We start from the raw sequence: 21,846 nt of genomic DNA on the forward strand, positions 1-21,846 counted from the left end.
CTTACTCTCAAGAAATACACAGTCTACCCTACTGACACCGGAGGGAAAAAGTTACTTATTTTCCCTGAGGTGGGGGCCAGGGGAGAGCAAGGGCACATTTCCGCATAAGTCAGGTCCCAGAGGAAGCATGGGGGCTTCTGGAAAGTGAGAAGAAATACGGACAGGGTCTTCACTTTCACCTCCAGAATTGGGCTCCTGGGTAGTTTTTATTTTTTCTGGGCCTTTGCCTAGAAAGTGAGGATTCTAGGGAAGCTACAGATGACAGTCTGGCGTCCTTATTTCCTTCCCTCTGGTAGAAAGTGGAAACTGGGGCCATCTGTTGTTTAGTCCACTCAGAAGAGGATGTTGAGGTTTGCTTTTCCTCTGGATCCAAAAGGGTGCTCTGGAGCCCCACAGCCCCCGTATGTCTCGCACAAAGCGTCTCTGAGAAGACAGCGGAGTTTTGGGCTGCGGGGACCTCCCCAGGCAGACCCCAGAGCATGGCACGTAAGGAAGGCTCCCCACCCCTTTGGCTATCAGATATGCCCTCAGCTCACCCATCGCTGGGTGCTGGCGGGCAGGGTAGAGGTAGGGGTGTGTGTGGTGCAGATGCAGGTGCACAGGGGGCCTCTGGAGGGCTCGGCTGAGCAACTTGACTTTTTCTGAGGCCTCAGACCTCGTGGGAAAACTGCCATGAGGCCGTTTCTGAGCCCAGCTGACCTCTCCAGCCTGTTGGCCTGCTTGGTCTTTGATGCTTGCTATCAGTATGATTATTTCAAAACGATTTTATTTTTATTTTCTGCTAATGGCAGTTCATGCAAACCTCCCTACCAAGGGAATTGCATGCTGAACGCTCATTATTCTCAGAAGCTAGATACTGGAGCTGATAAACACTTAAGTAATATTTAGATAGAGGGTTTCCATGACCCAGTTTCTCTGGAGCCTTACATGGATCACCAGTTGTGAAAACGGATTCTCTGCTTCTAAGTGGGATGACTTTTTTAAAAAATGTGATGTTTGATGTGATATAGGTGATATGAGGTTTCAAATCAGTTTTGTGGGGTATGTACTTTCCCTGATTATTTTAAAGGAGTATGGTGTGTGTGTGTGTGGTACCAAACCACATTAGAATTTAGGGTTAACATTTCTGCCTTTTCCTGGGCTTGAAGGTTTAGTTTGTTTTCTTTAATGTGCTGTGCGTTTGGGGGGTGCCTTTGACAAACCCTCTGAAGATGTAAGTTGACTCTGCTGTTGAGGAAGCTGGATATTGAAAGTTTACTAAAATCTTTGACTTGGGGAAATTGTCTAGGCAGGACCATTAGCCAGACCTTCCTGAAGACTAATAGCAGGAATTTGTTCTGATGAGTGTTAGAGATGCCTTCTGAGTATGGATTTCCAAGGAATTACTGTCTGGAGAAGGTCTCTGTTAGATATGACATCATGGCATCTATAAATAATGCATCACACAATGTGCTGCAAGCAGTCAGCCTCAGCCCTCTGTACCTGGATGCTGTGCCGGCTTTGAAATAACAGCTTTTACCACACAGAACAATGTAAACGTACATGGAAAGCGTCTGCCCGTTGTGTTTATGTGCTGGATGATTCTGGCCCAGTCGTAGGTGGGTTTTTGTCTGCAAGGAATTGGACTCTTCGTTTTTGCAGTCTTCTCACACATAAGTGTTATCATTCTTGTCAAGGCCGTCATGTTCTGGCTTCTGTGAATGTGAAGATCAGCAGATATCAAAACTAACAATGGCAGCCCATTGACCTGGGCTCTGGAGGCAGGACTACCTGGGCTTGGACCGTGACTCCCCGTTTCTAGCTGGGTGCCCCTTGCGAGCTACTGTGCCTCCGTTTCCTCATCTGTGAAGTGAGGATACTACTAAGCACATCTGAGGGTCGTTGTGAGAACAGAATGATTTAACCCATGGAAAAAGCTTGGAATAGTACCCAGCACATTGTGAATGATTCGTAAGTGTTAATGGTTATTATTAGCCAATGACAGATTCATCTGAAGATGAGTATATTGAAACGTAAGTATCGTGCCTGCAAAAATCTGAAGCTCTAAAATGCTTTGAAGGGCCCAGGAGGTAAAAAAAATTATTTTTTTCATTGCAGAAATGTTTTACAGGTGATCTAAACGACAACAACAAATGAGCAGGGCTGGACAAAATGGGAACAAACAAATGTCATCACCACCTGCTCCTTACTAGCTTGAGTGATCTTAAAGCTGCTAGAAAGATAGGTTTAACTCTTTTTCCAGCTATGCATTCCCAACCTACCTTCTTGTGTAATCCATCTAAAATGGAAACTTTTATCAATGAAAAAGGAAAGAAGAGTGTTGGACCTTTGTGTTTCCAAGTGCCAGGAACTGGGAAGGAGTTGGGAAGCTGGGAACTCTTGTTTTTGCTTTATTCTTAAGCTTAAGTAAACTTGCTTGCTGTGAAGAAAGGTTATTTCTTTCTCCTATACATCATTGGACTGATTGTAACATTTAAAGTGAACCAAGTTGTCTTAGGAAGCCCTTACTTACATGCATCGGAAAATAGGGCAAGTCTACTTGTACCGACGAGGATCCTGAGAAATGGAAATGCCTCAGGTTAGGGGGCAGTCTCTTAGGGCATTGCCAAATGGAGTGGACCTCTGCCAGTCTCATTGGAGGTTGGGGATAATGACTTGGAAAGGAGAGACATCATTAAGTGAATGGAGTTTGCAAATGTTGCTCTAACTAGAGATATCTATCTATATTGATACCAATCAAGAAGGATTAAAAAAAAAGGCATAGCCAAAGGCCTTAATCAAAATGAAAAGACGATCAGGAAGTCTTGGCAAAATTCAAGTCAGTATTTCTGGAAAAGTGAAAACACATGGCAGTAGAGTTTGAGTAGAAGATTCCTATAGTAAAAGGAATGCTAGGGCAGAAGGTGAGCAGAAGGGCAAGAAGAAATTTCTCTTTATCCATGGCACCAAAGCCGAAACTAATAACCATGGCTATGGAGATACCTTCTGTGTCTTGGTATATGCTTTCTGGGCCAGCTCTGAAAATTCTTTGCCTCTGTAACAGTGTCAGCCATAGACGTATTTCATGATATCGATGGAAGGGAAATGGTAGCCTAGGAGGGAACTGAAAGGAAGGGCCACCCATCTGCAAACTCCTGTGTTCTGAGGCACCCTGGGGTTCCATAGAGGTGGTCCTGGTGGGGACAATTGCCCGCATATTTAAGTCCCAGTACTGGTTCCATCCAGCAGTTCCTTAGCTGGGTCACCTTACCCTCTGGACCTTTATTTCTCAGTCTGTTAAATAAGGAGACTAGATCAGATGAGTGGGTTTTGAGTTGTAAAACTTTTTGTTCACACGAAAGCCAGCACAGAAACCTAATATGCAAAATGACTAGAGTATGAAATAAAAGAGGGGAGTGAGGAGGGAGCAATTGTCTCACCGTGGGGATGGCTATCTTATCTCTCAGTTAACCAGAAGACCTAGTTAACCAGAGCACTCTATTGGCTAAATGGGAATCCACCAAGTGTATTTATTTGCAAGACAGTGAGGCTGTGAAAACCCAAATGTGGTTTGGTTTATTATTGAAAAGAACGTCAAGAGTTTTGGAATCACTACAGGCCAAGGTTGAAAAGTTATAGCCAAAGCAGTTGTTCTGCAATGACGAGAGAAATTTCTGGCTACCTACGATTTTTCCGGAACAGCGAACTTGTGTCTCTAATTTATTTACTTAAGAGAAGATCTGCTAGGGGAGTGGAGTAAACTGTCAAACTGTATTCTCTGGGTAGAGAACAGGGAGTAAATCTGTGAAGTGCTTGGCAGAATGAACCCTGTTGCAGAAATTTCTTACGATAATGATCTTTTAATTTGATTTATACTTCATTGGGAAGAAATGCAGTGTTCAGAAGCTTGCCGTTTTAACATTTGCAAAGAGAGCAGAGAACTAATTTAATCTCCACGAACTGAAGATTCACTTTAGAGAAGTGTCAGGTCCATTTGTGGTGTTTGAGTGAGTTTGCCTCTCAAGTAAAGGAATGGATTTGTCCCAAACAACTCTCTTATGTGCTCCATCACCAATGCATATTGCTTCTGCTTTATTTAGCCTAAATCAGCCAATCAATGTATAGAACCCAGGTAGTTTTCCCAGATGCTAGGAGACCGAGTCTCAGCTGCTTGAGAAATTAATATGTTTGTTGACCTCCAATAGAATACAGTAGATCACAGAAGCTGCATTACTTCCATGTTCAACATATTCTGATACAACTTTCCTCCAAAAACATTTGAAACCATATGACCACCTAGCTACTTGCAGCAATTAATATTCATAAGACTTTTAAAATTTATCCTTTTAAAATGATTGTTTTGCTGATTTCTTAATTTAAAGTTTATTTTCTCCCAGATTCAAACTTTTCTTTAGAGAGACATGTCTCTACTTTGAAAAAAAAGAAAGCAGTGGAGAAAAGAAGTATTAGCTATAAAAATAGTTCACTTGATAAATCATTATTTTAAGGAAGCAGAGAGAAGAACTAATATTTTTTGAGGGTACACTGTGAGCATCTAGGTGCCTGATGTGTTTCCTCCTTTAATCCTTCTGATAACCCCAAGAGATAGGGGAATTATCTTCATCTTACACAGAGTTTTGCCCATGTTCACATAGTTCGAATTGACAAAACTGGCTTTGGAACCTGGGCCCATCCGAAGTGACATTCCATGGATTTTCCCTTGACTCCAGGAAGGGGCCAAATTCTGTAGATGAGGTGTGTTTGTGTTGTTACTTCCTCCTTCAGGCAAGTAGCCAGAGTGTGTTAGTTGGAGGTCCCCGTCCCCTTTCCTTTAGTCAAGAGGCTCTTTTTAGAGGTAAGAGTAAGAGAGTGCAGCAGATGTGCAGGTGCAAAGTCACTGATTCATTTAGCCTATGCCCTTCGTAACAGCGTCCCGCCAAGACATATTGGAGCCTGAGAGGCACAAGGAAAAATCAGTTATAATGATCCTGTCTTTATTTAAATTTTTGGTATTTTGCTCATTTTGGAATTTTTTGCATTAATTTTGATTTTTCAGAATATTGCATGAAAACCTCATTTACCTGATGCCTGAGTTTTTTGAGCACCCCCTTAAATTTTGCACCTCTGGCGAGTGCCTCCCTTTCCCCACCCTAGTCCTGGCCCTGGTACACACTTTAATCTATGTGCCAGGCAATGAGCTACCTGCTGGAGATACAAGATCAAGATGCAGAGGAGCTTTCAGACTGGTGAGCGCCGGTCGTGCAGTCACAACACAGCAGGATAATTATAAGACTGTGCACAGAATGTAATGGGGGAAGAGTTGCTGTTGAGTCAAGGTCCCTGGGAGGAGGGCTTGAGGGAGACTTGAAGGCTGCCTGTGGGTCAGCCAGTGGACACGTGGGTGGGGGAAGGATATATGGGGAGTGTTGGGAAATGACAAGTCCCTTCTCAACTCGGAGCCACAGTTTTCCGCATCTGTGAAATGGAGGGAATAGCAGCATGCCCTTCATAAGGTTGTTGTCAGGACTAGAATGAATTCACTGTGTCAAGCACGGAGAGCAGATTCTGGCATATAACTTACTATTACATCTTAGCCATAATGGTGATGGTGATGATCATAATGCCCATTATAAGATGACAGTATCTTTGGGCCACATACACAGTCTAAACTTTGCTTTGCAGACATCCATGACAGTGATGGGAGTTCCAGCAGCAGCCACCAGAACCCCAAGAGCGCAGACAAATGGGCGGCTTCTCTGGAGAATCTGCTTGAAGACCCGGAAGGCGTGAAAAGATTTAGGGTTTGACTTTTTTCGTTGTTCACCGGGCTCGACGCACATACAAAGAAGTTTAGAAGCCTGTGGGTGGAGCACAGGCCAGGTTTTAACACTGTCTGGCCCAACTTGAGAAGCAGACCTTCTCACCTGTCATGACCAAGATGGAAATGCTTTCCTGGGCAGTCGTGGACCAGCACGGAGGGGCGTGCACAGACTGTTTCTGTTTTTTTTTTTTAATTTATTTGGTTGCACCGGGTCTTAGTTGAGGCAGGCGGGCTCCTTAGTTTTAACACATAGGCTCCCTAGTTGTGACATGCGAACTCTTAGTTGTGGCATACATGTGGGATCTATTTCCCTGACCAGGGATTGAACCTGAGCCCCCTGCATTGGGAGCGCAGAGTCCTATCCGCTGCGCCAGCAGGAAAGTCCCTCTTTCTGGTTTTTATATAGCTAGATGGGAGCTGGGTGGGGTGATGAGGAAGAGGTACTGTGCTCATTGGCAGAATCTACAAAGAATTTCCAGCTCTGTGACACCTGGGAGGGGGTGGTCTGGGTCTCTCTGGTGTGAAGATTTGTTCACTTGTATGTTGGGGATTCTCAGGATACATATTAACAGAGTGAAAGAGGCTGGACATCAGCTGACAAAGTGAAGATGAACTCAGAGAGGAGAGCAGGTGGGTGGGGAAGTGTCAGGGCTGCCTAGAAATGGCCTGCAGAAACCCCAAGTGTCAAAAGAAGCACAGGTGAATTTCAAGAATGCCTTGTATCTGCCTGAGTCCCACTGACTTTTGTCTTTTAAGTCCTGGGTCAGGCCAGGATAAGCCCTGATGCTGTTGGTCTCTGTAGCAGACTCCAAGGAGGGGGTAGCAGGCATTTCTGGGCATAGGACCACCATCTAGAGCACCGTCTAGATCTCGGGGAGAAAACTTTTCCGTGCACAGCAGGATAGCTGGCTGTGCCACTAAGCCCCCAACACCTGCCAAAAGAAAGCACACCTCCAGCTTGAAATGGTTTTCATTGTGGCATTTTTAGACATGCTTAGTATGTTTTCTTTTCTTTTGTTTAAAAAATGAGCCTGATTTTGAAGGAATGTACTTTGTTTAAACACTGTCTGGAAGGAACTAATATATCTTCCACTTTAATTTACTTTTTGGTAACTTATTGTCAATTGAGAATGGTGAGTAGATTCCTACTTCATGTTTACTCTTTTTCAGAGTGTCAAACCCATTAAGTTCAAATGCATATGAAATTCCAGCTTTAACATTAAACGTACACTTTGTTTTCAGGGTAGAGCTTTTACAGGGTGAATGAACACCCTCGTTTGTTGAATTTTGACTTAGTTCTTGAAGGGAAATGATTATTTGTTTTTTAAGTAGAATACTGTTTGATATTTTTTCTTCTTTTCATCCACAGGAATTTTTAAAAAAGGAATTCAGTGAAGAAAATGTTTTATTTTGGCTAGCATGTGAAGATTTTAAGAAAACACAAGATAAAAAGCAGGTACTTCTACTCTATAATCACATTCTTGGTAATTTTCTTCTCTCCTTATAAAGTTACATTTGCCTTTCCAATAAATTTTGAAATTGCCTAGGGAAATCTGATCTATATTGGATTTGGGGGAAGATTTAAACTTCAGAATAACCTATGTGGTATTGATCAAATATTAACAATTTTTTTAAAAAGTGTGTTAATCTATTTTTTAAAATTAATTAATTTTTGGCTGCGTTGGGTCTTCGTTGCTGCACGCGGGCTTTCTCTAGTTGCGGCGAGCGGGGGCCACTCTTCATTGCGGTGCGCTGGCTTCTCATTGTGGTGGCTTCTCTTGTTGAGGAGCACAGGCTCTAGGAGCACGGGCTTCAGTAGTTGTGGCACTTGGGCTCAGTAGTTGTGGCTTGCGTCCTCTAGAGTTCAGGCTCAGTAGTTGTGGCGCACGGGCTTAGTTGCTCCGTGGCATGTGGGATCTTCCCGGGCCAGGGCTCAAACCCGTGTCCCTTAACCCCTGCGCCACCAGGGAAGCCTTGTTAATCTATTTTCAAATGGAGCTGTTCAAATGTTTAAAGTAAAAATAATGATTTAAGTCATTGAGAGTTTCTCATCGAGTATGATTGCTTTTTCATGAATAAGTTGTGTGAATGCTTCCCCCAGAGTTTGACGTGTCTGTGTTTTTTACGGACACCGTAAAGCAGATGTGTGGTGATAAAAGCCAACGCACGTCAGATGGATTGTCAATTATTCAGTATATCTTTACGAAACACCTTGTAGTTGGCAGGCATCCCACACAGAAAGTTTCTCACTGTTCTCCTGGGTGGAGGTGGAGGTGTGCTCTTTGCAGGAGGTAGCCTTTAGCTCCAATGCCAACCAGATTTTCTGCCACTGGAGGTTGGGTGTTGGGGTGGTGGAGGAGATTATGGGGAAGGAGGCTTGTGGATTGGGTGTGTTTACGACGCTCATGCCTGTGTATTTCTAAGAGGCTAGTGGCTAGATGCCTACAGGAGCCGGTAATAATGTGCACGAGTGAGGTTTGTTGTATGAGGCTGCAGGGAGTGGTGGGGACTGGGGCCATTAGGGGGTGGCCTGCCCTGCCTCCAGAGGCTGTAGCTGGTTGTTTAGCTGACTTCGGCAGTGAACGCTTTGGGGTCTATGGCCGTCGGAGCTTTCCCAGCTTTGGGTTCTACCCACCTAGGTCTTCGCTTGCCCACCCTTGCCCCAGAACCCTGAGGGACGTTGCTTCCTAAGGCATCTTCTCCCATCTTTAGTCTGACGCTGCCTGTTTTTGCAGAGAAGCTGGACATTTGGATTCTTATGTGAAACCATCCAGTTTTATAAACGATGGAACTAATTTTTTAAAAATGTAAAACCTTGTCTGCCAAAAAAAACATATCCATGGGCAGATGTGGCTTGTGGGCTGCCAGTTTTTAAGCCTCTGGTTCCAAAAGCTGGAATCCATGAGGCCAAAAGCCATTATGCGTTTGCAGAAAATGTCTCTCGTTGGTTTATTCAAAGGCTTTTCCACCTCAGACACCCTTTCCCCAAGATGGAGCAGTGTGACCTTCGCTCTGTCACCTTCCCCTCTGTCCGGGCAAGGATGGATTCCAAGATCCCTTGAGCTGAACTTCCTAGGTCAGCCCAGAAAGCCATCCCAGGCATGATGCTGGGCATTTGCTTCCTTCCTGCTTCTTCACCCTGGATGACTTTATCTGAGCCCTTTGGGCTGGTGAATGGTCTCAGGTGTTGGCTGTGCCCCTTCAGGCAGGCATGCCCATCACAATCCTTTGCCCCCAGCACCCAGCACAGGGCCCAGGGACAACTGTCAATAAATGCTGGCCTGGGCGATGGGTTCATCCGGCCTCACCCTAAAACCCTAGCTCAGAGTCAAGCAGGCAGACAGATGTCCATGTCTCTGCCTTCATTTGCGTGTTGGAGCTTAGAGGGGCTGACAGGTCAGCCAGCCACCCCTGCAGTGTACAAACCAGGCAGTTGAGGTACCCACGCGGCTGAGCTGGGACTTGAACCTGCCCCATGAGCTGCCCAGTCGTTTTCACTGCACGTGAGGCTGACGTGCCCTTCAATTCAGTTGAGTTTTGCCAGATCTTTGCAGCGCGCCTGCTCGGGGCCAGGCCTCGTGAAAAGCATGGATGACACACAGGGACAAGACAGCTGAGACTCCTTAGGGAACAGGCCTCTAGAGGGGAAGCTGCTTGTTAAACAAGCCTTTGCAAGTGTGACGAGAACAGAAATGGGAAGTGCAGGATCCGTGGGAGCACAGGCAGTGGGTGTCAGGAAGGTCCTTGGGGAAGTGACTCTCAAGCTGACATCTAAGTGGAGTTTGGAGATGGGGGGAGTGTTCCTGTAAGAGGGGACAGCCTGTGGGGAGGAAGCCCTGGAGAGAAGAGCTGAAGGAAGACCAGAAGGCGGGAGGCTTGTGCTTGAGGGGTAGGCTGGGTCTGCTGTGTCTGAGACTGGGGCCACAGCTGGAGAACCGGGGTGTCAAGGTGAACACTGAAAAGCCACGGGGTTGGAGTGTACCGTCCCGTCCACATCCTACAGCCAGAGCTTCCAGAATCTGGCAGCCCCTCTCTGCTCCCCTAGCCCTGACACCTAGCATATGACTCCTTGAAGGTTTGTGTCCTGAGGCCTGGATGTTGCTTCTGGGCAATGACTGCTGCCTTGCCGTCAGCTGCTCAAGGATGCAGACAGAGCTGGGAAAGAGGGGAGCATGTGTGAGGCCTGCGGGGTCCACACCTTGGTCTGGGTCATCACACTCAGCATCATGACAGTTCCCACCCTTCCAGATGCTGGTCTGTGGTCTGGGAGGTTAAGCTGTGGCTCACCTACAGCTGTCCAGCTCGGTGCAGACAGAGGCAGGATGCAGCCCAGGTCTCCGCTCCAGACCATGTAGTGGGTCTGGCTGCAGGGGAAGTAGAACCAGAAGTAAGTTCTGTTTCACTGATTTTAAGAAGCAGAGAGGACATAGCACAGGGAGAAGTCAGCCCAACTGCATTTCGCAATCAGACTTATTACATCTGATCCAGCATGAAGTTTGTGGACCATTTACCTCTACAGTGAACTAAGGCAGTTGTGGGATTGATGCAAATCTCACTTTTGCATCTATTTAAATAAGACCTGTGCTGGTTTTTTTTTTTTTTTTTTTTCTTTTTCATTTTTTACTATCATTATCCAGCCAGATCTCTGGTACCTTGTATAATTTGTTTATCTTCTGTACAGTTTGGTTTTCCCTCTATCATGCAGGCTCTATAAGGTTTGTGATCTTTGTCTGTCTTCTCCCCCACTGGGACTGTGTGCCTAGGACAGTGCCGGGCTCACTGTTTCCTTCCCAATTTCCACTTAGGTCAGCTGACACCTGAGGATCTGCCGTGGGTAGGGTCCCGCCCTCTCGCTCACCTTGAGCTGCAGTTGCAGCCTTAGGGGAGGACTTGAGGGAGGAGCGTGCCATCCTTTCTGTTGGGGCTTTGCATTCTCAGAAGCTCCAAACAGTGGACTGGTGCTGTGTCTTTGCTGCCTTCCTTGGTCTCTGCTTTGCCCCCTGGCAGACAGGAAAGCAGCCCTTCAGTTTGGGAGGGTCTCAACGCTCTGTGTTTATGGTGGGGATGCTGGGGCTATAGGATGTTGGGAGGGTGATGCCTCCCACCCTCCCTCCCTGGGGTTGTAATTGCCAGGTGTTCATATTCCACAATCAGCTTTCAAAGCAGTTCTCTCCCTTTGCTATTTCTTCGTGGTTTAACATTTTTCTACGAAGAGCCTCCTCCCCATGAATTAGCATGTGAGATCCATCTATCTTTTAACATAAAGCAAACTTTATGTCTTATAAAACCTCAGAAAAAGCTCCAAGAAGGTGTTCATTCTTTGGCTATCCCTGAATTCATTCATTAATTCATTCATTCATTCATTCATCTGCACATGCATATTGGGCCTGTTTACTGTGTAACAAGGATTAAGATGGATACAGCGGCTCGTACAGATTTGTAAAAACCAAACCGAGTGGGGGTGGGGAAGTGGTGGGGTGGTACAAGATGTCTAATAATCATAACTCTGGCACTGATATTTAAATATAATAGTACCATGCATTTTTATAGTGTTTTAGAGTTAACAGTTATGGGGGGAGGGGTCTATGGTATTTATTAATTTTATTGTATTTATTTAACACTAAAACTTGATCCAGGGTTTTAGAGTGTTTGATGTTCTTATTTAAAGTAATAGTAAAGGTTTTCCTGAAAGGCTAAAACACCATCTTCTTTATTTAAAAAAAAAAAAAAAAAAACTACTTAAAAATCCAAAAGTGATGAGTGTTCCTTATATGAAGGTCATTCAGTTCACAAGCAGATGCAGTATGAAGGGTTCATTCCCTCAGCACCCTCCAGGTTTCACTCTGTCTCTGGTTTGGGCTGTGTCTTTCTGACCTTTGACGTGGACTTGGCCAGGTCCAGGCGGGACCGGATAGGAGCTCAGCTGCTCACGGTGTGGGCTGGGGTCTGGCATGGGCCTGCCCGGCATCTCCACTCCTTCCTGCCTCACTGTGTAACTTTCCGACGTCCTCTACTGTCTTCTTACTGTAACCAAGGTTTCACTTACTTTACATCCCTGTCTACTGCATTTTCCTTATTAAAACTTTACTGTTTACTGTTTGCTGCTGAGCCAAAGAGGATGCTACGATTACATTTTTTTCTTCTTGGACCATTTTTTGCTCTTCTTATTTTTATACTCTCAGATAGCCCTTTAAAATGCTTCTCGATACGGTGTTACACAGGTCTCTCAGATCATCTCTGCAGTCCGAGTTCCCCTGGGGACTCCTCCGGGGGCCCCCTGACTACCCCACCCACTGGGGCGCCCCCCTGTCTTCCTTTGCCACCAGTGGCCATTCCGTCTGTCCCTCCCCTGCCTCCTGGACCCAGATCCTCATCTGTCTGGAGTCGCTCCCTCATTTTGGTGGAGCATGACCAGCAATAGCTTCTTGAGAAAGGGTACATGGCAGGTAGACCTTTAAAGAATCGTATTGAGTGAAAATGCTATTTTTTTCCTCTTCTCCTGCGTCATGGATAATCTGATGGAGCATAGAATTGAATTCTAGGTTAAAACTCACTCAGAATTTTGAAGACATTGTCCCATTATCTTCCATTTTTATTAAGAACCAGTATGTTACCTGTAAGCTGTTTTGTTTTCTTTGCTTGTTCACCAGCAGTATTCTAAAACTGTACAGTCAGAGGCTTAGAGCGGGATGAGGTTCGTTCATCGTGTGGGGCATTTGGTGGAGCCTTTTAATCTGGAAATTTGTAGTTCTGGGAGATGTTCTTATATTGTTATTTTTATTATCATCATTATTATTATTATTATTTTTTGCGGTACGCGGGCCTCTCACTGTTGTGGCCTCTCCCGTTGTGCAGCACAGGCTCCGGACGCTCAGGCTCAGTGGCCATGGCTCACGGGCCCAGCCGCTCCGCGGCATGTGGGATCTTCCCAGACCGGGGCACGAACCCATGTCCCCTGCATTGGCAGGTGGATTCTTAACCAGTGTGCCACCAGGCAAGTCCCCCGATGTGTTTATAAACTAAACATACCTCCAATCAGCTGGGTTGGGAGAAATTTGCTGGACGTCTGTGTGCGGAATTTCACTTAACCCTTGTGTTCGGTTTGGCATCTCTTCCTTGCCCTCCTTCGTGTCTCTGTCTGCAGCTTCCCTGAGTCAATTTCTTTAGAGAAGAAAACTCCAGGCTCTCGGGGGTGGGGCGTGGATAACTGCTCAGAGCTGGGGGTCGGGACCTGGGGGTCTAACGGCTTCTTTCTGCTGCCTTCTTCATCCCTCCTGCCTAGGTTCCCAGATGCCCCTGAGTTCCTGCCATTTTGGGACGTTTCTTTGCATCCCCAGCCCTGCCACCTCCCCTCACCAACCTTGCAGGCGCCTAGGTTTCTCCTTGCTGCTCTCTGCAGAGTCATTCGCTGTCCCTCCATCTGCGTTCCATTTCCTGAGTCTGTTCTCAGAAATATTCTCAAATCATTTACTTGACATTTTCTTTGCCTCATTCTCTTTCTGAAGTTGATATTAATGAAGGTAGTGGCTTGATCCTTTAATTTCCTTATGTGTCCTGTCCCGTTGTCCATCTCTGGCAGAGTGATGGGGACAGAGGGGAATGGGCTGGCAAGATAAGCAAGACTCAGTGACAGGCAGGGTGCGGGGTGAGAGAGGCATTGGGGGATCACTGTTCCCGGCTTCCTGGAGTAGAGACGGCAGGAACCCCCTGCCAGGAGGGGCCCACTTCTTTCCTTGGCGTTAGGTGTGGGGTGTCTGTGGGACATCCAAGCCCACATTACTGGAAATCAGTTGGCTACATGGTCAGTAGCTTCGGGGAGAGGGATGGGCTGAGATCTTGGGAGAGCATGTGGCTAGGAAAGCGTTCGGCCTAGGGCAGAACTTGGGAACCCCCAGAATTTATGGGGGTGGGGGGACAGAGGGACAGGAGCTGGCGAAGGAGACAGAAGCAGGGAGGTGTTGGGGAATCCTGAGAGGGCAGTGGCACTGAGCAGGGCCAGGGGCCAGAGAGCAGTCCAGGAGAAGGACGGCAGTGGGCTGGCAGGGCGGGCAGAAGCCAGGGGCTGGGGAGCAGGTGGGAGGGAGAAAATGGAGACACAAATACACATTTTTTTCTTTTGAGATGTTTCAGTAAGAAGTCATTAACTATAGGGGGATGTGGGTAAAAGGTTTTGTTTTATTTTCCCAATGGAAAAATGTAAAGCACGTTTATTGGATGAGGGAGAGGAGGCAGAACGTGGAGAGGAGCGCTCGTCGGAGCATGGGCTGCCGATGCCTTTGCCTTTGTTCTGGGTCGATTTTTGTTTCTGGGGCTGATACTAAAGGGAATTTGCTTCTCCTAAGCGTGCACTTCCTGGGAGCAGCGTTGGAGTGCTGACTTCTGCTGAGCACCGCTGTGGCTGACGCACTGCCAGGCGGAGAGGACGGTCCCGGGCTGGCGGGGTGTCTGGGAAGCAGACCTGGGTGCACACGCTCCCACGGGCATTCCTCAGGTTGATGCCGGGAGTCACCACACAGACCCAGGGGGGATCCTTTTCCGGCACCGTCTGGGGCAGGGTTGGGCACTGGGCACGGCTGCTGTCCACAGAGGGGCAGCTGCTCTGGTAGAGTCCGTAGAGTCTGCTAGGAGAGCGGCTGACCATCTTTCCAGGTCACACCGAGGGTCCCAGACCCAGGCGGCCTCGCCAGTGGGGGATGTTCTCACCCTGTCCCGACGGGAGCTGCAATAGGGTTAACCAAGCTCTGGAAAATATACCAAAATAACTCAAGAGACCTGGTTCTTCTTTTTTGCTAAGTGTTCTTGGCGTGGACACCAGGCCTTCCCATGACCGGCCTGCGGTTGGCAGTCTCAGGGTTTTCCTTCTCAGTCACGCTTCCTAGCCCAGCCAGATAAGCTCTGCCCACGAAGCCGTCATTCTGAGTGATCAGTCAGAAATGAGGGTGGCCCTGGCCTGGGCGCCTCGGGGGCCCTACACTCTTCCCAGAGACTTGGGGTGTTGGGGACATTCGGGGGGTGCTGAGAGGCCCGAGGCTGATATACCTACAGGCCCCGCCTCCCCGGAACCTGCTTCCTGTCTTCCCTTCCGCCCCATGTCTAAGCCTCAAGCTACTCGTTATACTTCTTCTTTTCAGAACCACCCAAGACAGCCTGCATCCATCTGGAAAACTCTGTGTGTGTGTGTGTGTGTGTGTGTGTGTGTGTGTGTGTGTGTGTTCGGGGGGGAGGGAAGAAGGAGGGGAGGCCTAAAGTGATTTCTGCTTCCAGGGCCTCACATGGAGTTTGCTAATCTGACTGGCTGAAAGTCTACTTTCATGAAGTATTGTTAAAACAGGAAGTGGTTTTCCAAAAACGTTCCTTCCTGACAGATGGGGGTGGTGGGAGGGAAGCTCATGGCTTCCTGGAGGGAGTGGGTCTTCAAGAGGCGGGTGGCCTCAAAGTACTGCCCCATCCGGTCTCCACAGCTGTCTCCAGGCCTGTCCCCTGGAGTAGCCATGTTAAGGCCCCGACTTGGACGGTCTTCCTGCACGTCTTGCCAAGGCTTTCTTTCTGGGGGGATGGCAGGTGGTCAGGCCTCCATCTCGTGGGGTCGTTTGTCAACTAGTCCCGGTACCTAAAGAAGTTAAAGGACTGCTTTTTGCCTTCTATCAAGCACCTGCTATTGAAGCCTTCTGGTGGTTTCCACGAGGCCAAAGGGTTCCTAAGCCAAGTTCTGCAGCACGTGGGAGGCCCCAGGTGGGCTCTCTGGAGAGAATGGCAGTCTCTAGGCAGACCCCGAAAAGCCTCCTTGCATCCCCCTACAAATCATAGCTCCGTGGCTCCATGACAGAGGCATATGTTGTCTGGCTTCCTCTGTAGGGTGAGCTAACACTGAGGCTCTAATGTTTGGAGAAAAGCCCCATATTTGCCACCTGTGAGGTGCGAGCACAGGAAGTCAGAGAACATAGAATCCTCAGGGGATGCCCTGCAGGACCCCAGCACGGATGCCTGCTGTGTTTAAGAGCACCCGCCGTGAGAGCATTCCCGTACCAGCCACTGCTGGGTTTTGGTGCAACCTAAGTGCAGATGCACACACCTTTTCGAACTCCACTGACAAGCCCTCCCAGGGCAGTGCTTCCGTAGGGTTGATGCCTTCCGGCCCGACGGCCCTTGGGCAGGCAGCAAGTGTTCTCTCTCTTGCTAATTCTCATACCTCCTTCCCTGGAAACAACCCCCAGCCCTGGAAGGCTGACAGTGCATCGCCTGCTGGGAGGATAATGTATTGCGTAGGCGTGGACCTGAGCAGAAATGCCAGGCTTTGGAGTCAGATGGTCCTCTGTCTCCCTGTGGGCTCCCTGGATAAGCCACGTCACTTCTCCTGGCCTCTGTGTCCTCGTCAGGGATGGGGCACTTCATGGGCGCCCAAGGGGTTAAGGAAATGGGACCATAGTTGTAAAACACCTAACGTGTCTGGCACATAGTAGGGGCTTGACCGCTGGTTGGGATATGTGTTCATGGTTTAACTTGATTTTTTTGTATTGTGGTAAGATAGACACGACACACACCTTACCACACTGACCAGTTTTTAGGGCTCTCATGTTTACCATTTTAACCATTTTAAAGTGTACAGTTCAGTGGCATTAAATACATTCACAGTGTTATACATCTATCACCACTATCCAGTTCCAGAACTTTTTCATCACCCCAGAGACCCCTTACCCATTAAGCAGCCACTCCCCGTTTCCCCCTCCCCCAGCCGACCACTCACGTCTCTATCTCTATGGAGTTGCCTCTTCTGAATATTTCACAGAAATAGAATCATGTCACGTGTGGCCTTTCGTGTCTGGCTTCCTTCACTGAGCGTCATGCTTTCGGGGTTCATCCGTGTGGTAGAATATGTTGGTGCTTTATTCCTTTTTATTGCTGAGTAATGTTCCCATGAGGCCTTGATCTGGGGCAGTCACAGGATGGCTGTGGATGCTACCGAATGTCCCTCACTCCGGGCTGGGATTCTTTCCGACATCATTTCGGAATGGATAGTGGTTTTGAGACAGGAGGTGTGGCCTACAGATGCATGGAAGAGGAGGGGAAGGGGCCAGGCCGACCGTGAGCCCCCCCGCCCCCCGCCCTCCCATCCAGCTCAGCTCCGGAGCCACAGCCAGATCCCCCAGGGCTCTCACAGCAGCGCTCCTTCTGGGCTCAGGCCGGGAAGGGCTGTGCTCGCCGATAACAGACAGGCTCTCCGTGTCTCCCCCAGATGCAGGAAAAGGCGAAGGAGATCTACATGACCTTTCTGTCCAGCAAGGCCTCTTCACAAGTCAACGTCGAGGGCCAGTCCCGGCTCAATGAGACGATACTGGAGGAACCGCACCCACTGATGTTCCAGAAGCTCCAGGACCAGGTAACCTGACTTCCCTACATGCACCTGGATTGGAAAACGGGCATTTTTTTCCCAGCCGGGAAGAATTCAGTTAAAACCAAATGTTCGACACCCTAGAAGCCGTCCCACCCGACCGGGCAGGCTGCGGCACGTGAGGGGGCCGTGGTTGGTGAAAGAGCAGGCTGGCCTGCCAGGCCCAGGATTTGACCCATTGGAGGCGCCCTCAGGCCTCGTTCCTCTTGGTCTACACGTAGTTTGACCGAGCAGGGTTATCTGTCTTCTCAACCAGATGGGAAGGGAGGCTGGAGCTATTTGAGGAACCCACACTGAGGAAGCAACGAGTGGTAACCGCTGAAGGTAGGAGCAGCCAGAAAAATCTAGAAAAGCAAAAGCATGTGGACTCGGAGTGGCGGGGAACCTGGGGCTTTTGTGCAAACATCGCCTCCTACTTCAGTTGGCCCCATAGTCCACTTTGCCAACGTAGTCCACTTAAAGCAGGAAAAGTTAGGTTTAAAAAATGGACCTAGGGCTTCCCTGGTGGTGTGGTGGTTGAGGGGCCGCGCTTCCCTGGTGGCTGAGGTGGCTGATGCAGGGGACGCGGGTTCGTGCCCCGGTCCGGGAAGATCCCACATGCTGCAGAGCGGCTGGGCCCGTGAGCCATGGCCGCTGAGCCTGCGCGTCTGGAGCCTGTGCTCCGCAACGGGAGAGACCACAACAGTGAGAGGCCCGTGTACCGCAAAAAAAAAAAAAGGACCTAGAAGGGGTAAATTTAGTGTTCTGGCAAATTTTCGTATGAGGAATGCCAGCAGTAAAATAGGCAAGAGGGGTGAAGCTGCATCGCAGAGAGTTTTTTAGGCATGAATTTGCAGATGTGACTATTCATAGCATGCTCTGTTCTTATGAAACGTTGTATGCACACATGTGGACCATGGAACACTGACAGATTTCAAACTTCTGCTGGCCCTGTTCTTATTGGGGAAGCAAAGGCCTTACTTGGCACACAAGTGGAGACCAGCTCTTAGCTTGATTCAGCATTCCTCCAACATGAGCAAGCCTAGAGCCACCTGTTGTTACAACAGAAGCTGGGCCCCACCCCCAGAGTTAACCAGTGGACTTGATGGTTCCCAAGTGGGCTGAGACTTTGCCGTCCTAACAAGTCCCCAGGTGGTGCTCATGCTGCAGGTCCTGGGACTACACTTTGAAAACCACTGGCCCACGGCATCAGTTGGCATTTTTTTGATCACCTGGAGTTTGCACAGAGCCCAGAGCCATGTCCCAGCATGCAGAAGGCCTCATTTGCTCAGCATCAGATAGAAAACAAATAGGTAGAAAATACAAATATTAGCTTGAGAAGGTTTTCCAGTTGGTACAGTGGCAAGTGCAAATTCCACATGAATTCTAAATCAAATTTGAGTGTTGAAGGGACTCCAGTTAGCATGGGAGACTTGCTGAGGGCTTCCTGGAGGTAGTGATGTTGAGCCAGTGGGAGGGATGCCATGGACATAGATTTGTGGAGGGAAAGGGATGCATGGTTAAAGGCAGTTCTTGTGTCTGTAGCCACACGGGGGTGTCTGCCCCACCCGGACCTCAGAATCTTTTACAAACTTCCTAGGGTACTCTGAAATGCAGCCAGGACTGAGAACCTGCACTGAAGCCCCTGTGTTCTCGGTATTCTCAATAAGAACAATATCTACCCTTCAGGGGTGCCCTTCTGTGCCCCCTTGGCATATATTATCTCATTTAATCTCCAGTGAGTAGTAGTATTCCCATTTTGGTGATGAGAAAAGCAAGGTTCCAGGAGACTAAGTGGTTTGTTAGCACAAAGTCCCATAGGTACAGGGCGTGCTGGAGGCCGATGCACCTGCCTTCAGACGCCGCACACACTCACAGCCTGTGCAGCTGTCCCGCCCTCGTGGGCAGCCCCTCATGGCTTCTCAAAGCCGCATGAGACCGGTTGGAGCAGAGGGATTGCCACGCGAACACGATCCTTTTCTGGGATCGCCGAAGGCAAGGTAGCCGCAAGGAATGAGGTGGGCTGCTGTCTCTCCACGCGGTGGGACAGCTCTCCTGTCCCACCAGCTCTCCTTGTGTTAGGCCTGCGACACATCTCAAAATGGAGCTAGGCCTCTGTGACCAGGGCACCCCCGTTGGATTCAGACTGTGGGAGGTTTAGCTGGTGCAGAAAGGAGGAAATACAAGGGACCAAGGACAATTTTTTTAAGCGACAAAATATTTTTAAAATAACTTTTATTAAGAAAAACTTTTATTGACCTAACTAGAAAAATCATACATGCTCAACAAAAGAAACTTGGAAAACCAAAATATAAAGATAAAAACAATTCATAATTTTATGCCTGGAGATAGCATTTAACGTCTAGACTTTCCATCATTTTTTTTCTATAAATATGCATGTGCACACACGTCTAACAAATGTGGCACAATGCAGTTCAAACTACTTACTGTAAATAAAATACTTTTATACCCTGTTGTTAAAAGTCACTTATTTGAGGGGAAGACAGAGGTACTAACTATCTTCCTCGGGCATAATTGGGTGGAGAGAAGGTATTTGGAATCTGAGCTGAGTCCACAGTGAGTCCCTGCAAAGGCCTCTGGGTTCTGTTTCACTTCAGAAACCTCTGCCTCTTGGGGCCCTTGCTGGCAACTGTCAAAATGTGTGCTCAGCAGAGTCTATGGGTCTCTGCTCCCCAAAGGCCCTCACAAGAGCCCTGCTTTCCTAAGTGAAGGAGAGTGAAGCTGAGGGGAGCGTGTTTGGAACCACAAGATTTCACGTAACTTAAAAGCCTCCTCAGCGGCTTTGGCTTCGTTGAGCACCGCCTGGCTTTATCGCCGAGCTGTCTGAGCTGGCTGCGTTCAGCACCGGCTCACCAGGAAAACTCCAGAGGCCTCAGCCCCTTCCCACGGCAGGCAGTGCCCGAGCCCTGGAGGCTGCTGAGAGGGCAGCGTGGACTTTGGGGCACAGCTGGAGCCTAGAAGGATGGGAAGATCTTCCCTGAGCATCAGATGAGATGACTTGACATCCACGAATCTCATTTAAAGGAGAGCTTCTCGGGTCTTCATTCAGATCCTGTTGATTCTTGGTTTACACACAGTTCTAACAGGTTCTGGTTTTTCAGTTCACAGCCCATTTGAAGTGCTGGTAGAGGCTGTGGAGTGAGAGGCAGCAAGAAGTGATGGCTGACAACCAGGGAGGAAGCAGAAAAATGATACTAAACACAAAACCACAGCACAGTGATTGGGAACCACTGAGCGTGGGGAATCTCACAGCCCCACACACCGCACTGGGGGCATCCCTGTGCTACAGGACGGTGATGCAGTTAGTGATCCTAATGACCCCAGATTATAAAGCAAAACTTAAATTGTGGTCAGTGTGTTCACTGAAGAATGTGTTAGGCGTTTTAACAAGAATTTCATCATAGGGCTTCCCTGATGGCGCAGTGGTTGAGGGTCCGCCTGCCGATGCGGGGGACATGGGTTCGTGCCCCGGTCCGGGAAGATCCCACATGCCGTGGAGCGGCTGGGCCCGTGAGCCATGGCTGCTGAGCCTACGCGTCTGGAGCCTGTGCTCCACAACGGGAGAGGCCACAACAGTGAGAGGCCCGCGTACCGCAAAAAAAAAAAAAAAAAAAAGAATTTCATCATACATGATATCTTTTTAAAAAAATTATTCATTTGTTTGTTTGTTTATTTATTTATTTGGCTGCACCGGGTCTTAGTTGAAGCATGTGGCATCTGCATTGCAGCATGCAGGATCTTTAAGTGAGGCCTGAGGGATCTAGTTCCCTGACCAGGGATTGAACCCGGGCCCCCTGCATTGGGAGCGTGGAGTCTTAAAGCTGGACCACCAGGGAAGTCCCCATAAATTATATCTTAAGAGAAGTTGGGGGGCTTAAAACTTTGTTACCTGGAAAATTCATAATTAGAGAGACTGTTCTCTGATTTAATTCTGTGCTGCCAACGTGGCCCAGGTGTGTGCCCGGCACGTGCCTGTAAAGCCAGCAGAGGTGAGGGTAGCACTGGGGGCATCTCCCTGGAACTTTAGCCTACAGTCAAAGGCTGCTGTTGGACAATTTTAAGTTGTGGGAAGCAGGAAGGAGGAGGTGATCTTACAAAGAGCTGTTTTCTTCAATGGATTGCACTTCACTGCAGTGGCTTTTTAGTCTTAAAAACTCCCCTGGGAGGTCTAGTTCAGTTCTGGTTGGTTTGCTGGTGTGTGAACTTGTTTTTTCTTTCATTCCTTTATGCTATAAATATTGATGCAGGGCCTCCTATGTACCGGGGACTGTGCTAGGAACTGTGTGTGCAGTGAGGAAATCAGCACCTGTCCACTCAAGAGGACAGACAGAGATAAATGCTAAGAAGGAGATAAAACAGATGACGGGTTAAGAGTGACTGAGAGGGGCCTATTTTGGGTCTAGTGGTCAGGGAGGACTCCTTGAAGAGATGCCTGAGATTGGAGTGGCAAGGGGGAGCTGCGTGAGAAGACTTGGGGGCAGGACCTTCCAGGGAGAGCCAATGGCAGTTGCAAAGGCCCTGGGGCAGGAATCCACTGGGTCTGTGCCTGCAGTGGAGTGAGCGAGGGAGATGAAGAAGCTAAGCTGGAAGGGACTGGCCGAGGTTAGGCCCTGAGGCCATGGCAACCAGTTTAATTTCAACAGTGACTGTAGAATGT

The 21,846-nt window shown here is 48.4% G+C and overlaps 1 protein-coding gene across 3 annotated transcripts in view; it reads left to right on the top strand.

Moving 5' to 3' along the window:
* The window catches only part of RGS10 (regulator of G protein signaling 10), a 36,268-nt gene that overhangs the window by 4,984 nt on the left and 9,438 nt on the right, over positions 1-21,846 (top strand). For 2 of the 3 annotated variants that reach the window (XM_033841943.2, XM_019940096.3), the window contains exons 2-4: positions 5,662-5,780; positions 7,170-7,256; positions 17,034-17,177. In XM_033841943.2, the coding sequence (XP_033697834.1) occupies positions 5,662-5,780; positions 7,170-7,256; positions 17,034-17,177 (350 nt within the window). Of the gene's footprint in view, positions 1-1,928; positions 1,951-5,661; positions 5,781-7,169; positions 7,257-17,033; positions 17,178-21,846 lie in introns of those variants that run through there. The other variant, XM_033841942.1, reaches the window with a different exon arrangement.

This window comes from Tursiops truncatus, chromosome 16, assembly GCF_011762595.2.
Source record: "Tursiops truncatus isolate mTurTru1 chromosome 16, mTurTru1.mat.Y, whole genome shotgun sequence".
NCBI lineage: Eukaryota > Metazoa > Chordata > Mammalia > Artiodactyla > Delphinidae > Tursiops > Tursiops truncatus.